The sequence below is a fragment of the Galleria mellonella genome, unplaced genomic scaffold, assembly GCF_026898425.1.
Source record: "Galleria mellonella isolate WM207_F2 unplaced genomic scaffold, CSIRO_AGI_GalMel_v1 utg72, whole genome shotgun sequence".
NCBI classification, from domain to species: domain Eukaryota; kingdom Metazoa; phylum Arthropoda; class Insecta; order Lepidoptera; family Pyralidae; genus Galleria; species Galleria mellonella.
In genome coordinates, this window is record NW_026442144.1 from 1,581,362 (window position 1) to 1,600,351 (window position 18,990).

The 18,990-nt window shown below is 32.8% G+C and overlaps 1 protein-coding gene across 2 annotated transcripts; it reads left to right on the plus strand.

Moving 5' to 3' along the window:
* The first annotated feature begins 9,989 nt into the window (after positions 1-9,989).
* LOC113516917 (phosphatidylserine synthase) lies at positions 9,990-17,994 on the plus strand. Of its 2 annotated transcripts, none has more exons than XM_052900913.1 (7): positions 9,990-10,342; positions 12,472-12,730; positions 13,423-13,733; positions 15,203-15,457; positions 16,204-16,426; positions 17,053-17,099; positions 17,618-17,763. In XM_052900913.1, exons 1-6 carry the CDS (start codon positions 10,164-10,166, stop codon positions 17,095-17,097), a joined length of 1,272 nt encoding a protein of 423 aa, XP_052756873.1. In that variant the 5' UTR covers positions 9,990-10,163; the 3' UTR covers positions 17,098-17,099; positions 17,618-17,763. The 2 variants fall into 2 exon arrangements, with proteins under 2 accessions (XP_052756873.1, XP_026757215.1); XM_026901414.3 differs by lacking the exon at positions 17,618-17,763 and adding an exon at positions 17,880-17,994 and having other exon boundaries at positions 9,991-10,342.
* Positions 17,995-18,990: the final 996 nt, after the last annotated feature.

The window sequence follows — 18,990 nt, forward strand, 5'->3', positions numbered from 1 at the left end:
TTGAAAACTTAACGAAAGATATGAGATAGGTATTGAAAGAATATTTTTAAGGCAAGACGCAATGCCTTGTGAGAAAAGAAATTTGGAATAAGAGAAAGAATTTCTTTAAACATTTATGAAACTCACACAATAGCATAAGTAAATAAAAAAACTAAGTATTAGTTATAAGCTGATACAAAGAGAAAGTAGAAAGAGTCATAATGTCTAGGTATAATTACAACCACCACCAGTACTATCATTCAGCCTATTAATAAAGGCAAATTATAATAAAATCTATACAAGTACTATTCTTGTTTCTGCCGTAAAACAGCTGTGCTTGTATAGGCGAGTTTTAGTTTGAAAGGCTATGGCAGTGAAATTATAGGGTATGGAGGCATAACGTTGTAGTCCTCAGGAATGACAACAACCCATGAGAAGTACCAGTGTATTTTTTTAATGAGTAAAGATAGAATGGTGCACCCGCTTATGCTAACGACAATAGCGGGGCACCAGTGGAGAATGCAGCTCATTTAGACAATCGTGGTATATTCACAACAAATTAATCACGATATTTTAAGAGGGGACTGCGTGAAGGTCGACCTAGCAGAGTATATTAGGGGGAAAGGGAAGGGATTAGTACTGCGGACTACCAGCCATTACTATCACATCAACCTTCCCGTAGTGACCCTGAAAACCATTCTACTGGTTCCAAGTTTATTATTACGATGTGCTAACTGACTTGCCCATTCATTCTCACTTATTACTCCTCACTGATGCCCCGCCTTCATATACCGTTTGCGCAGGCGGGGTTACCATTCCACACAGATTAGAGACTGTCCATTATCATCCATTAAAAAAACTACATTACTAACAATAAGAGCCAACATTCCCATGTTGGCTCTTATTTGGTTTTTGGTGTCCCCACCAAGGTCATAATAGTGTATTCTGTAATGTCCCTATTTATAGAATACTCTTATCATTTTCCATTATAAATTTGACAAATCACAGAAAGGGTATTTTTTAATGGATGATATTTTTGATGGAATAGTAACTCCGCCTACACTGACGGGAAACAATGGATGTAAGATAAGAATGAAAAGGCAGACCAGTTGGCCTATCGTGTGTCCCACCAAATAAAATAGGCTATCAAGTCTTTTAAGCCTTACAAATCAGCGGAGGAAGAATATTTCCAGCCCTACTACAGCACGGAGTTGAGGGGAGAAAGGGATTGTTAGCAATAGGATCTCACAGCCTAGCAGTTTACCATATTAAGTCAACCTCCACGTTGTGGGGGGAAGGGATTGTTAATAATGGAGACTGAGAATCCCATTGCTAGCAATATACCCAACCAGGTCGACCTTCTCGCGGTTCTCCCGGGAAACTATCATGGTTAATTCCAGATGAATTTACCATAATGGGCTAATTGGCCTGTTTTCATTCTCATCTATCACCCTTCACTGGTCCTCCGCCAGCGTATCCCGTTAGCGCAGGCGGGGTTACATTTATCCATAAAAAAAATCTCCACGTGATTCCCCTGGAAACCATCGTGATTAAGTCTTGTTGAATTTGTCACGATGGGCCGACTGACCTGCTTTCATCCTCATCTATCATCCCTCACTGGTGCCACGCCAGTATATATCGATAGTGCAGGCGGGCTTACTATTTCATTATCACTCATAAAAAAGCACGGACTTGAAATTCTGGCACCCAATTCTGGTCAAAATATTTAGAACCGGCTTTACCTGGGGTATAATTCCAGAAACATAAAGACCAAAGTAATCTTTGTACCAAAAACTAGTCGAAGACATTGCACGCAGCCAATGTCTCATAGACTAATCAGTCTTATCTTTTTCTTCATCAAAACGATAGAAAAAGTAATAATAATAATAATAAACCCTTTATTGCGCACAGTAGAGATGTATACAAGGAGTATTTATACAGAATGTGCATATACAAAAGGCGGCCTTATCGCTAAAAGCAATCTCTTACATACAACCTGACATAAATAAAGTACTAGATCAGCACATAAGAATCTCTGTCCTCAGTAAGTTTCTCTTGTACAGGAATCACATAACCGACAACATCGAAAAACCCTTGAGGACAAGCAAATGGTGCTGTGCTTTCCTCGACATTGAGGGCGCATTTGATAATACCCCTATTGACTCTCTTATACAGTGTCTCTACCGAAAAGGGGTGGACGAAATATCCATCCAATGGATAAAATCAATAATAAAAATAAATCTTCATGATATATCACATGAAATTCATGCTACTAGAGGATGCTCACAAGGAGGTATCTTATCGCTCCTTCTGTGGCTTCTAACAGTAGATCAACTTTTAGAACGAGTAATTGATAATCACATCAAAGTACAGGGTTATGCAGATGAGCTTATAATTATGGTCAGAGGTTTCTGTAAAGCTATCATATCAGAAGGTTCCCAAAGAGCTCTTAACATCATAATAAAATGGTGTAACGAAAACAAATTGGAAAGGTCGTAGTGTTATAGGTATTTCTGGCTGAAAAAAAGCCCTCTTTGAATAACAATAATAGCTCATCGTGATGGATACACTTGAAATTTAGCATAATGGTTTTTATTGGGGACCACGTGGAGGTCAACCTGCTAGGATATATTGGTAATAATGGGACTAATAGTTCATATTATTAATAATCCCTTCCCCCTAGATGAGGTTTCGAATTATTATACTGTATAGATTATAATCCAATTTCATATCCATTGAATTAATAGTATTTTATTATTACGATAAGAAAAGCCCTCCCTTAAGGATGATTTCGTCTCATGCGTAGTTTTATTCAGTCGGGTATACTGAATACAGTAGAATAAGCGCGCGTCAAAATCGTTTTTATGAAAAACCCTTTAGAGTGGAACCAAACACGGAATGAGAACTTACCTAGTTATTTATTGCTAAACCAATGGTGCACAACCTAATTCAGAGTAACAACTAACAATGAAGGGTGACTTTTTCAGTTATTTTAGTATTGAATGCACATATTTTTATCATGGAATCAGCGCAGTTAATAGATCCTACTTCGCTAATAAAAAATCAACACTTTTTAACATTTACCATAATTTTTATATGTTCTATGTATTTTAAGAACGATTATTGATAGTCTGTAGTCGATCAGTCTGCGTCGAACATCACTAAAGTGTGCGGTAATCATCAATGAGGTACGACGTTATCTATATGAAATTTTAACTGAAAAGGATATAAAATTTCATAGGTGTGAGCTGTCAAATGACAATGTCAATTTGACAATCCTTCAATCTGAAGGCAAAGAATTGTTAGTAATGGAAACTAAGAATCCCATCGCTAGCAATATATCTAACTAGATCGACCTCCACGCGGTTCCCCTTGGAAACTATCATGATTAATTCCTGATGAATTCATCATGATGGGCTAACTGGCCTGTTTTCATTTTCATCGACCATCCTTTACTGGTGCCCCGCCAGCGTATACCATTAGTGGAAGGCGGGGTTACCATTCTATTATCGTCCAGGCCTGCGACAGTTGGAACATTCGTTGTTGGAATAACGTTTTTGTATGAAATTTTGTTACCAAACTAAAAAAAATCCATTATCAGGGATCATGCAAAGATTTCTTAGGGATCATAGCTATTTTGATTAGGCGTCATGAGTCAAAATTACGGCGTCATTTCAAAAATAGCGCTTCACGTATAATACTTTTTTTTAATATTATAATAACTATTATGTATTTTGATAAATTACGTAGTAATAAATAAAAATTCAAATAAATTTATATTCAATGTAATATATTATAAAAAATAACGACGTTTATAGCTTAATTTTCAATAGATTTTAACCAGTGAGCAAATAGTAATTATAATTAAAATAATTAAAATTTGCATGTAATATATAATTTAATTATCTGGCCATATAATAGCTACTAATTGCTAAATTAACTAAAATCCATTAGTATTGTTCCAGTCAAGACTCACTATTTATCGATATGAACTGAAATTGAATTATAAATAACGATAATGATAATACGAAAATAAATAGTACTTAAAACTATTTATTTATTTATACTTTATTATACACAAAAAATATATTCATATAATTTATATTAAATAAAGATGTACAACTGCAAGTTAAACTTTGTAAGAATTCTCTTCCAGCAAAAAAAACCGTTAATTACCAGTAGGCAATGTTTATACAATAAGAAGAGGAAACAATATGTTGTTTATATATATTATATTGTTTCTATTAGGAAATAATAAAAATGCTTACCTAAATATATAGTAACTTATATACTTACCATAAAATCACATCCATATCTGAATACAGTCCAATTTCTTTTGTTTCGAGAAAATTGAAGGTTACTATATTTGTTGATTGAAGGCAAATCATATGAGGTCTGGCATTGTTTCTATTGTTTTATCAACATTTAATTTGTTTATATAAATTTGTTTTTGGCTAATTAGACTACGATTACACATATTTATGTGCTGTAAATGGACTTACACCACTTTCAAAATTAGACAATTGTAAAAATGGTTTAATTTCAATTTTGAAAAATCAAATATCGCTTAAATTATACTTCATTTTAATATAATTTTGTTTACAAATACGCATAACAACACATAAAATTTTATTTTAGACGGCAATTACATTGTCATTACAAGATAGGGTAAGGGTAAGCTGCTTCATGTCTTTATATTTTTCGTACGTAATAGGTCTGGCATTTCGGTACAAAGGCTCCAGGGCGATTTCTTCAAATTTTAACGGTCTTCCAAGACGTAGAGGTAATAAATTGATAATTTTAAATTCTTTTAAACAATGCAAATCGTCCGCGGGTGAAACAGCGGGACACAGCTAGTATAAAATAAATGAAAAATAACAAAACACTGATCGGCATCTATCTGCTATGCCACCTATCTCTGTCAATTGGACTTACACCACTTTCACAATCGATGATTATGCAATTTCATTAACCGAGCGATTTTAAGTTGTACAAAACGTGGGATTTTTTTGAGAAATTAAACACGGACTAGTTATATATAAAAAAATTACATTAAATTAAGCATGAATTACGTGATAGTTGGACAAAAAAATAAAAAAAATGACAAAAAAAAATCAAAAATGGACTTACACACTTTCAAAATAAATGGTCCATATATATATATATATATATATATATATATATATATATATATATATATATATATATATATATATATATATATATATATATATATATATATAATATTATCTTTACGTACACAAAATATGTACGTATACACAAACATAATAAGTTAATGTGGACAGAAAATGGTCATCAATATTCAGCGATTGACTTTCGCAAATATGCAGTGTAAGAGATTTCTATAGTCTAGCCATATGAACCGCAAATGATTCAATATAGCATGAGGAGATATGAGGAAGGATTTTGAAAATAAAAAACTTACTCGACCTACTGAACATGCCAGTGGAAGCAAGGAAATTGAATCGCTTACAAAGAGACGATGGGGAGGAGAAATTAAAGAGTACATAATACAAGAAAGATAATAGATGAAAATTACGGCGTTGACGAATTGGGAGCCATTTTAATGTCTTTCTCTTAGAGGAGATATGGTTGTATTTTTTAAGTCCATAAATAAAACGTATGCACAAATTCTGTAGCCGTTTGAACTTATTTAATTGTTCCTCTGTGATATCCAGATAATGTACATCAGTATAATCAAGAAGGGGTAATAATAAAGCTTGGGCGAATAAAACTTCCGTTTCAATGGGCAAGAATTTCTAAAAACGTTTGGGCGAGTGAAAAGAATAGTATAGTCTTCTACTTACTCCATTGATATGCTCACCCCAGGATAAGTTGCAATCAAACTTGATTCTAAGATTTTTGGCCCTTTAACATACGGAATCGGAGATTGCTTATAGAAAATGGGAAGTAAAACATCAATATTGAGCGCATTATATTTCCCATGCCTACCTATTATTATTGCCTGGGATTTATGGGGGTTGACTTAATTAAATTCTCATCGGCTGCAGTCCAAATTCTAGCCTGGTTTTGATGAGTTTTGGCTTGGGCGTTGGTTTGGTAACGCTGCCCGATTGGGTGGTAACTTACATAAACTCCAGATGTTGTTTCCTTTTAGAGAATTTATTTCATCTTTCATGGCTTTGAGCCACTCATCATGATCTTTCCTATGTAAATCTTCTTTTCTTGCATTAATTACAGCCTTTTTGTTTAATTTTTTACGACATTGTTTGGGTAGGTATATGAGCATAACATTCACTACCTATTACGCGCAATGCATGTTGAGTTTTGTTCCAAACTACAATTAAAGGGCACTTTATTTTCAACTTTTGTTGGGCCTGTATGATTAAGTACATATGCAGCAGTGTTGATTATTTCTGCTCAAAGTGCTTTAGGTAATTCGCCTCTAGCATATAACATTGCTATAGCAGCTTCAACAAGTGTACGGTTTTCACGTTCGCTACATCCATTTTGTTCTGGAATGTATGGCATCATGAGTTGCTGTTAAATTCCGTGCTTATTATGGATATTCTTGACATCTTTTTTATCAAATTCGCCACCATTATCGCTTACTATAGTTTTAACTACGTGTCCGGCTGTTTTAACTTCATTTATAAATTGTATGAGTCTTTCTTTTACTTCAGACTTGTGACGTATAAAGTAAACCATTGGATAACTCGAGTAATCATCCTTAAATAAGACATAGCATTTGTAATTAGAGAAATTCACAGGGTTAAACGAACCACAAACATCAGTGTGTATAATTTCTCCCGGGCGTGAAGCTCTTTCCCTTGTCCAAAACTTCTTTCTATGACATTTACCGTACATGCAACTTTCACATGGAACATTATCTGGACCTAGGTCTATACCAACTTCTCTTTTCAATATCTTTCATACATGGCGTTTATCTTGATGTGCAAAACGTTGATGGTATAATTGCAGTAAGTTGCCTTACTACAAAAACATTAATTTCACTTGTGCTTTTCTTAAGCAGGATTGTTTTTAAATTTAATTTGTACAATCTATCATAGTGTTTTCTACTTTCTGCAACTGTAGTGTTGCCATTCACTTGTAAAAAAACATGTAGTAATTGTAGAATTAAAAATGCTGTTTTGCTTTTTATCTTGAGCTGCCAGCATCGAAAATAAATTCTTTGTAAGTGTTGGCACAAACCAAACATTCTCGAGTTATGATTTGCTTCTGGCCTTCTACAGTTGACTCAACTTGCACGGTTCCTTTTCCAAGTGCAGAGGTAGGTGTTCCGTCAGCAGTTTCGACTGTTTCAAAAAAGCTTTGAAACTATTGAAAAGCATCTCGACAAATGGTTATGTGACGCGTAGCTCCATTGTCTATGTACCAGTTAATTTTGTCCTGCTTTTCTTCTTTAGAGCAAGGATTCACCATCATAAGAGGCTTGGTGTGAACTTGGTCTGACGTAGTTGGACTAGGCTTCAGTGGTTTGCCATCTTTAATCCACTTCTTGCAGTAGCGAACTTTGTAACCGACTCCTCCAAATTACATTTCCATTGTCTTTTATCCTTCTTCTTAGTTTGCACTTGCGTGGTGACTACGGCCTCATGACTAGTTTCTGCCTTGCTCCCTAGTGCTCTTTCATATGCACAGAGCTGACTACTTAAATTGTCAATTGTCCTTTCATGCTGATTTAAAAGTAACCAACTAGATTTAAACGGAAAATATTTTTCATCTAAAGTATCCAAAAGTTTGCATATTAAAAACAGATCAGGTAGCCTACTAAGGTTATTTTCCGGTTTCTTAGCAATTTCTACATTTAAATCATTCCAAATATTTTTGAGTTTTGACATAAGTGTAGAAACGTCATCTTCTTCATTGCGTTTAAAACTGAAAAATTCCATGCATAAACTATAAGCTCTGTCTTCGGTCTATCCATCAAATAACCTATGCAATTCTTGCCATAGTTCATAAGCCGTTTCAAATTTCATTACCTTTTTAAGTATATTTTCATTTATATTAGTGGTGATAATCAGCAGTGCGCTAAAGTTAGCCTTTTTGAATTTAGCTAGAGCTAATTCATAGCTAGAACGATCTGCGTCACCTGCTGAGTCCTGCAGGATAGGCTTGGTCAATTTATTCTCTAATACTTCTATTGCACCTTCAGTACCACGAAGTATGATAGAGATTTTATACTTCCAAGTTGCCCAATTTACCTTTCCTTCTAACATGCCAATTTGTACTTTGGACGTGAAACTATCCATTATTTCAATATTTTGTACTTGTATCCTTTCGGTAAGACCCGTAATCTGTTAGAGTAGCAGTTAAATACCTACCTTGTTAGGAGTAGATATACATGGAAATATGACCAGCGTGAAAGTAGTAGTGCCACTAATATAACACAATAGATTAAGTTTTTTTTAGTCCAAGTAATTGACAGTTTATTTATAACACATCACACACTAAATATATAAAACATTATATCACACTATTATATTAAAATATTATTTAATTTGTAAAGACAATTTGAGACAAGTCAATTTTAGAACACCGACAAATATTAAGGTTACTAGGCAACAATATTTTTCTTTTTCTATTTTCAAATTTCACTAAAGAGTTAATAATACCTAGTTTGCACCTTAACAATAATTTGAGTTACAGCATTAATAAATGTTAAGAAAGAAGTGGGTAGAGAATGCCGCTTTGTGGAACCCCAGATGCAACCTCACACCAATCTGCGCATACCTTATCATAGTGGACTCATTGCAACTGGCCCCGAAGATATGAATTGAACCAATTGATTGTAGGTGGAGATATGTTGAGATGAAATGATACTTAAAAGAATGTTACAATCAACAGAATTAAAGGCACAGTTAAAGTCCAAGGATGTTTTAGGAATAGGAATAGTGTATGCTTTCTTCCATAGCTCAGAAAAAGAGCATATGCCAAGAGAAGAATTAATAATATGTGTGATTATTGACAATAGCTCAACAACAATGGGCAGGGGTGGCCAACCGGACGATCGTGATCAACCAGTCGATCACGACTTAATAGTCTAATGACCGTTCGATCGTGGCAAGGCTAAAAATATAATATTTTGCTAATCTAGCGGAAGATACTCGCAAGATGATGATCAAGATAATAACGCAATGCTCACACTTATATGGGTAGTTACTATAATTATTTTCAGTTTTATGTTTTCCCTCTTAATAAAATAAAAAATACTATAACATTACATAATTGTGTACTGAACTATGTTGTTTTACTTGAGATTTCAAGAGGTATGTAATTAAGAGATCGCACAGGGTTTTGTAAGCAAACTTGGGTCGACTCAAGTTGGCCAACCTTGGTCTAGATGTATGAGAGATTTAGAGAAATTATTCTGAATGTCATTGGGATTAAAATTGTTAGAGATCTTTTAAGTAGACTTACTAATGCCGAGTTATAGATAATGTAGGAAAAATTATTATAGATGATGTATGAATAATTAATTAATTATGTTTGTTATATGCGGATTCCCGTTAAAATTTCATCTTTTAAAATAAAAATAATTTTAATCATATTTTAGTCATATATAATTTCAATAATGTTATAACTACAAACAGGGCTATTTCTTTCATATACATATACTATAATACAGTATGTATATATTCTTTAGAACTGAATACGTGTTTTATTTTCAGATGCTGTTTGCTTCTGCACAATATTTCCAACTATTTTTTAATGAACTAAAGAGAATTTGCAATACTCACCTGTTAAAGATAAAATTTTAATTTGTGGTAGGGTACAATAAATATGGATACTTATTTTATTTTTCATGTTTTTCGTAAAATTTGATAGTTTTATATTATTTTACACTGTCGATATCGATATACGGGAAGGAGGCGTATACAAACATATATAGATAGTTTCATTGTTTCTTACTTTGAAAAGGTAACATGAATTCAATTTCCAGGTTTCGTTGTTCTAAGGCCAGTGCCAAGTGTTATAATGTAATGATTATTTACTCTGTGTACATAGGTATATAAAGACGATTTAACTGAGTACTTACCTATTGGCATTTTGTATCGGCCTTTATATACTTATTAAGTATAATATATTATTAACATAATGTAGTAATTTTTCGTACAATGATATATAACTTGCATTTTCAAATCCAAAATTTTAAGAATAACCTACTAAAATGAAAGGAAATGAAAAGAAATATGTCAGTAACAAATAATTTATTACCAAACAATGAGTTTAGAGATGCTTTTAGTTCTATAAATGAACGACCGGTGGACGATATATCTTTGGAATTTTTTTACAAACCGCATACAATTACACTTTTGGCAGTGTCTATTGCATCGGTTATATACACAGCCTTTGTCAGGTAAGTAACATTAATAAGCTGAATAATAAGGTAAATCATATCATTAAATCTTTCCTTTGAATGATGTAACAAAAGACAAATTAGCATAAATTGAATTATGTGACAAAGTTGAAAGTATTAAGTTTAGCCTAATAGATTCATATCTTGTTATGTATTATTATATTTATGTATAGATATTCAGCATGTAGAGGTTAAATAACGTGGATACATAATCAAGTAATACATTTATCTAGTATACCTAGCTTTCATTTAGTTCTTATGGAGTATTAATAAATTTATATTTTATAGAATTTATATTTATATAAAATGTAATATGACATACCTATTTGTACCAAATAGGGTTTCTTTCAAAATTTTTTTCTAGACATATGCAATTTAATTTCTTTAGAAATGTATTGAACATTCTTCAGATGGTGGTCTCAGAGACTCAATATAAATCATCATCATATCAGCCTTTAACTGTCTACTGCTGAACATAAGCCTCCCCTTGGGGAGTTTTGCCAGTTGTAGCCACTCTTGACAGGCAAATTGGCAACCGCAGTTAGGTTTTGGAGATGTTTTAAGAGGGACACTGCTGCCCATTCCTTGTCCTCCCTTATTCACCTCATACGACACTCATGGGAATGGAAGTGGGGAGAATATAAATATATTGCCATAAAGTAAAAACAATTTAAAATTGTTATATTTATATTAATTATATATATATATATACAGTAGAGCATCAATTATCCAAACTAATTGTTGGGTCAGCTAAGTTTATATTATTATTTATAAAGTATAAGGTATTTTCTTCTTTACTAATTATGTGTATGTTGTATAGCCTAGTATAAATTTTCATTATTATGTATAGTTTAGAGAATTAATATTGGACAGAATCTTTAAATTTTTGCCTATAAACCTGCCTGTTTTGAGCCGCTAAGTCACACACTTTTTTCAAGATAGTTATCTGATACTGATGACTTTTATTTTGAACTTCAAATAAAGTAATAATTAGACATTTAAAAGTTTGACAAGCAGTCAGTATATTTTCATCATATTCACTACTTGATAAGTGCAGGGCAGTAGCCTGCCTACACATGCGAGCGAGTAGTTATTTGGTTAAGGGGTCTTTCGGATGACCAATGTCTGAATAATCGACGCTCTTGATATAGGCCTGCTCCATATTTCGCCATTAATAACGATTCCTTGCAGCTAGTCTCTAGCCTTTGGGCAAATCATTCTCCCATCTTCTTGTTGGTCTATCTCAGTTTCATTTCTCATCATAGGGATACCTCTCAATTAAATCTTGGGTTAATTTATTATTTAATGACCTCATGATGTGCCCAGTCCAATCATTGGTCTGCTATATATAAAATAACATTGTAATATCTTGATAATATTATCGATTCTGAGACACCACTCTTTTAAATTACTACTACATTTCTAATTACTACAATTACTGCAGCACGTCAATGTAACTTTATAATTAATTTATCACCACTAAAGACTTTCTCTTCAGTGGGTTCATCTTTCTGATGAATATGGGTACATACCCCCGAAGTATCATATCCCATATCTTTCCACACAGTGTCATGCTATGCCTTCCCCTAAACTCCTTTAGAATCCTATCAAATATCCTTCCTAAAGATCCAGTCTCCAACTCACGTACTCACAGTAGTGTTTTATGGACAAATTCTTCAATGAAAAGGAGTAAATAAAGTGTGACCCCTAATATGCCCCTGTGCCCCATTGAGGAAGGTCTATATTTAGCAGTAGATAGATATAGGCTGAAATGATGATGATGATGATGAGAGAGACTATCATATTACGGCCATTTCAATAGAATTTTATTATGGATGGTTGAAGTTATTAAGTTCTTATGAACACCAAGAAACACAATTGCATTCATAAATAGTAAAAGATGTCTTCTGGAACTGTAGAGTTACAGCAAATAATGTAGCAGTTTTCTTAGCTGCAAATATATTTGTAAAGATGTTTGAATGTTTGTTACTCAATGGCACTTTAACCATGGAATAAATTTGCAATTTTGGTTCACTGATGGCCTATATCTTGGCTTATTACATAAGTTAGTTTTTATTCTCATTTTCATGAATAAAAAAATTTAAATAAATCATTTTTATTCTTTACAGAGATGAGTCAAGCATTCAAGATAACATATGGTCAGGAATATGCTGTGTAGTATTTTTTTTTCTAATTGTATCTGTACTTGCATTTCCAAATGGACCATTTACACGGCCACATCCAGCTGTATGGAGAATCGTATTTGGGATGTCAGTTCTTTATTTACTGGCTCTCTTATTTTTGTTATTCCAAAGCTACTCCACAGTGTATGAGATAATGTACTGGATTGATCCTAATCTTAGAAATTTTCATATAGATATGGATAAGGTATGTCAATTTATCTTATACCTTATATTACAGTATAACTGATCCAAGAATTCAACAAAATAGCAAGTGACAAAATATTTAAATGTTTAGTCACTTGCTATTCTGTTGACTCGGGTTGTTTCAAAAATGTAGATTCACAAACATATTCCAATATGCAATGTTAAAGAAAAAAAAGAGTCAAATTGTGAGACTTTTTGTATGTAAATGAGAGTTTGTAATATGTATAAAGAATCGATATTATTATCAAATACTTAAAAACACGGAAACCATCTACTACCTGGTCTATCAACATATAAGGTGAGAGGGAACTAAAAATCCCAATAGATTGAAGTGTGAAAATTAGTTCTCAAACGTAGTTTCGGTTTTGGCCAATTTTCTACCGAACCGATTTTCTGAATTTTTCTTCATACTTGCTGAAACTGAAATATAAAGTTGGGTCGTGCATTAATGTAGATATCGAAAAAGTGAAATTATCATAATTTATATCGGCTTTACTCGCGTATTAACATCTCTCTTATTCATAAAAGTCTGCACAGCTGTGAATCGCAACAACGAAGCTGCTACTTGAGTAAAGCCGTTATAAATAATTACAAATCACAATGTATTAGTAAAACTTTCCCTATGACCTATATAAATCTTTCTGTAAAATTTGTGAATTGTAATTAACAAGTACAATGTTTGTATTTTTCCAGGAGTACGCCGTAAATTGCTCAGATATCAGTATAGCCAAAGTGTGGTCTCATGTGGATGTATTTGCATGGGGGCATTTCTTAGGGTGGATGTTTAAGGCTTTACTATTTAGGCATGCCGGTTTATTATGGGCAATATCGATAATGTGGGAGATAACTGAAATAGCATTTGCTCATTTGCTTCCAAACTTCTTAGAATGTTGGTGGGATTCTATTATACTTGATGTTCTCATTTGTAACGGATTGGGTATATGGTGTGGACTTAAAATATGTCAAGCACTTGAAATGAGAGAATATAAATGGGTTAGTATAAGGTAAGGATAAACTAAATCATAAACTTAACAAATATTAATTAACAGAGGGGGCTGTACAATGACGTACTTATGACACGCCCCCCCCCCGCTCTTTCTCACTCTTAAAAAAGGCATATTTACTTTTAAACATGTCTTTGGTCATAGTTGAAAACTCCGCTTCTGATTCTGAGGTGGGCATGACCCACCTGGCTCCTTCTCATTAATACGCCTATGGCTATCCTATCTGTGTTTCTGCTGTAACACAGCTACGCTTGTATGCCTGTATTTCAGTTTACCCGAGTGGGATACAGCAGTTTAATTATAGGGTATTTAGGTATATCACAATATTCTTCAGGAATGGCAATACTTGATGGATACCATGTGTTGCCATTCCATGATGGAATCATATTGTATGTGAGACACTCGGAAAGTTTTACGACATTAAAAAAAATGTTCTATAGGTAAATATATATTTTTATTACATCTTTTCAAAGTACTCTCTACCAGTCTCTATACAAAGTTTCATGCGTCTAAACCAGTTTTTGAAAGACATTTTCCAGTCCGCTGCAGACACCTCATTTACAGCTTGCTGGAACGCTGAGAGCGCATCATCCGGCGACGAAAATTGTATCCCTTTGAGCTGATTTTATTTTTGGGAATAAAAAGAAGTCACACGGTGCTAGGTCGGGGCTGTAAGGAGGGTGGTCTGACTGGTGTGGTTATCATATAAGTTGAACTCACACCTGACCGGTTTTTTTTAAATGGATTGTCATTAAAATCCATAGATAACACGGCCCTCATCACGAACATATTTGCTTATGTACACAGTTCTTTTTTTTAAATGGATGGTAATTGAATGGTAACCTTGCCTGCGCTAACTGTACACTCTTTCTCTGTACTCTGTAAATTCACGCCACCCTTCAAACCGAAACACAGCCATGCAAATACAACTGCTTTACGGTTGGAACACGAATGGGACAGAGGTACCCAACGACGAAAAGGTACAAACAGGTTTTGTACAAAGTCTCCCTCTGGTACTGCATAATTTAAACTTTAGTTAATATAGAAATTAACAATAATATTTGTTGTTGTTATGAAAAAAAAAAACAAAAATTTTGTTTTTTTTTTTCATAAAAATTATCAATCCATTATAAGCCGTTGATAACACGGACATTGCATGTTTATAAAAATGTGTATTCATAAACCTGTCATAACTATTTATTACTGATCTCAGGTATATATGATCTATAAATTCATTATAAACTAATCTTTAATCAAAATTATATACATGTAATAGAAAAAATATTATTAAAAAACGACTGTGTTTTTTATTCGTTCTTCTTCGCTGAAATTGCAATTCAAACTGGACAGTAGTTTAAAAAATTAACATTAAAAATGCTTATAATTAACTTTATTTGAATATTTTTTTTATTTGTTTATTTATTTAATTCCAATATTAATATATATTTCCTGTTATATTATTTTTTCAGAGACATATCTTCTACAACAGGAAAGATAAAAAGAGCCATACTTCAATTTACACCAGTACAATGGAGTCCGGTACGGTGGCTCGATCCAACTTGTACCTATATGAGGTTTTTTGCTCTGAGTCAATTAGTGGTATTTTGGCAAGTATCGGAATTAAATACGTTTTTCCTGAAACATATATTTGAAATGCCGCCATCACATCCTCTAGTCATTGCACGACTTTGTCTCGTTGGAGTTATTGTTGCTCCATCGGTCAGGTATGTTTATATTTTTTCTGCTCCATTGGTTATTTATATATCTGTTAAGATATATAATTTTACGTACGAATATAGTATCCGTATAATTTACATTTTTCGAGTAAGTATTAAGCGAAAATAACAATTATGTTTGAATAGATTCCTGTGGAATGTGACCAGGCTTTTTGTGTTTATTTTTTACCCCAGAGCTTATCTTAATATATAAAAAATCCGTTTCACGATGTTCTTTAACCGCTCAACCGATTTTAATAACTTCTAAATGTGTATTGTTTGCTTCAGTTTAAGAGAGATAGTGGTTTTTATTTCAATAAGGTGATTGACATTTATCGTATCAATTAATGTTTTATAATAAGCTTGATATTCTATTATTAGACCACTAGCTTTTTGTATGCGTGAATTTCACACGTAGTAAAACCAAAGAAATAGACCACTTTTAAGTGGCGTATCGAAATGAAACATACACCAGATTTTAAGGTAAATCTTCAAAAACGTAGCTACATAGACTGCATCCAAGTTTAATGCAAAAGTTTTTGCGTGATGCCGGAACGAACATACAGACACAAAATTATCCGATATATTATTTTTTCTTAAATATCTAAGTAAATACCAAAGTCTAACTTCGGTTGCCAATCCGCGGGCCACGCGTGGTAACTATTGGCAACACCCCTCTAATGGGGGAGGTCTATGTACAACAGTGAACAGTTAACGGCTGATATAATAATAATAGCTAAAATGTATTCTTTCAGACAATATTATATATATGTAACGGATCCCAAATGCAAGAGGGTTGGTACTCAATGTTGGGTATATGGTGCCATAATGGTTACCGAATCAATGTTATGTATAAAGAATGGCAAAGAACTGTTTGGACAAGCTCAAGTGTGTAATGTTATTGTATGGTTAATTATTCAAATTTTAGTATCAATTGGCTGTGTTTACGGAGTGGTACTGTACCACAGATATTTTGAGGTGAGTTTTAGTCTTTATGTATGTAGTACAGGTATGGAAATTAATGCTACATTTAATTCACTATCGTTTAGTGAAACTATCATTTTTATTCACAATAATATGTGACTGTGACAAATCACAAAAAGTGATTTTCGCTCGCGTTGATTTATGTCACATTCGATGCTATTTGCTATTGAAAGTGAAATATGATTTTTATGATAGAGCGAGAGAATAGACACTTTAATGCAGTGCGATGAAGTCTCTATTCGTTCGCTTTGTACAGCCCAGGCCTCAGCCTCGAGCGCAGCCGATAGCTCACGAATAAATCCAAATGCAGCATCTATCTGTAATTTCATTTAAAATTATTTGTGAAGTGACATAGCTGGAGTGTTGTATGATTTGGCGTAGTATATGAAATTTCACTTCTAACATGTGAAATAGTTCAAGCACATGTGAAATAAACTCAGTACGGTACTGCATAAGTACCGTGTTGAGTATATCCCCATTCTCACCTGTCTACTTTATTATGATAAATAAAAAAAAATTGCATACGTTTATTGCAATAAAATATTTTTTTTTTTAAACAAAATTCATTATTATTTTTGCTATTAAGCGTTACGAAACAATTATTATTATTTAATTTTCAGCCAACCAAAGACTCGAATACTGCTAGTCCTAAGAAAGATGATTAAAAGTAAGTGATGTTTTTTTTTTAAACAAACTCAATATTATTAGCAAATGCATGGAATTCGTTTTATGTTTAATATGTCTATATCTATCGAGTTACATAACTCGTATTATCTGTTTCACTATATCATGAATTCCTCTCAGATAGTGACGCACGACGAATCTAATTAGGCACTTATCAAATTTTATACCGCTTAGCAAAAAGAAATGGCCGTTACACATTTTAGTCAGAAAATAGTATATGTTTCTAATGGGACTGTTATAAAAAGTTAAAAAGTCAGACATAATATTTTCATCCACATAAAAAAAAACAATTGCTTTAATAAATTAACATAGGTCCTAAACTCTGGAATCTTAGTTTATGAAGAATAATTCGTTCGGAACGGGGACTAACGGTGCTATTGCTAGAAATATATAACAAGTCAGGTCGATCTCCACGCGTTTTATTTTATTTATTTATTATTTATTATATAGTACAGGACATGTGTACAAGACGAACTTACGGCTAAAAGCATTTTCTTCCAGCCATCCTTAGGGATGATTCAGAATACTGAAATGCGGTAATAGTATTGATTGATGAATTCATGAATTCATCACAATGAGCCGACCTTCATTCTTGCCTATCACTGATATCTCGCCAGCGTACAGGCACCGATAACACAAACGGGGTTACCATTCTATTATCATTTACTTAATTAAAATATGTCGGGTTTATAATTTTTTTATTATGCTTCTAGTTATTTATTAATGTTTGAAATAATAATTTTAAATTGTACTTTTTTTACAGGTTCCAAATATGAAGGGGAAGCTCCTTTTAGTCCATAATTAGTATAATTAGATGTTGTGATGTCAGCCAAATGAAAAGCATATATCTAAATAAATATCAATACTTAAATAACAAATTGTATTACTATATAATATCACCCAAATGGATGCTGATAAAATAATAATCATCAAATTGGTACATTGCTGTACAGGAATATTTTAACAATTGCAGGACAATACTGTACTTTGATTTCTATTAGATTACTTTCCATTTCTAAGTCGTTCGTCGCACAAAACTACAAAATAAGAACATTTATTTCGACTCGTTTTTATGTAACTTAGAATAGTAAAAGTACTGACGGCCACCTGATGGAAAACGGTAATCGTCACCTATAGATAGGGTAAGTGTGGGTATTACTGCGGTTTTTTCGTAAGTCTTCGAAAGCATTTTTATAAATTTTGGTCAAGATAATTAAGACTTTTTTTTAAACAAAAGTTTGACTCATTATTAACCCAAAATAAAATCAACAGTGAGAAAGATAAATGTTTTCGTTAAATAATAAGCATTTGAAAAGAAGTCTAAATGTATGTATTACTGCGGGTCTTGAAGTAGCATACCTATTACTGCGGAATGGCTATATTTTAGGATTTACTTAAAAATTAACAAAAACTTATTAAAAAAAATATTAATTTAATGTACCTACTTAATACCTACCTACCTAGGTAATAACAAAAATTCTTCATAATCTAAATGATAATTAACAGCCTTAACGTTATTAATTGACCAGAGTTTTATTTAATTTAAACTTACAATCTACTGATTATTGCTTTCTTGGACTTCAGATTCTTTTCTTTGGAGCTCTACTAGTTATTTTTTTCTTAATGTCCATAGACTTTTTTTTTATAATAATTCTTCTTGAGCTTCTTGCTTAGCCTCAAACGTCTTTAATTTTTTTGTTGTTGTTTAACGAACTTCCCTCTCTGTTTTTCCAATCTTATTTGTTCTTTCTTCTGAGCACGTTCTTTTTCTTGCTTTTTTTATCTCCTGTTCTATTTTTTTTTTTAATTATTCTCCTGCTTTTAAACGTTTTTGTTTAAAAGCGAAGAAACGCTTATTGAATGTCTTGCCACTA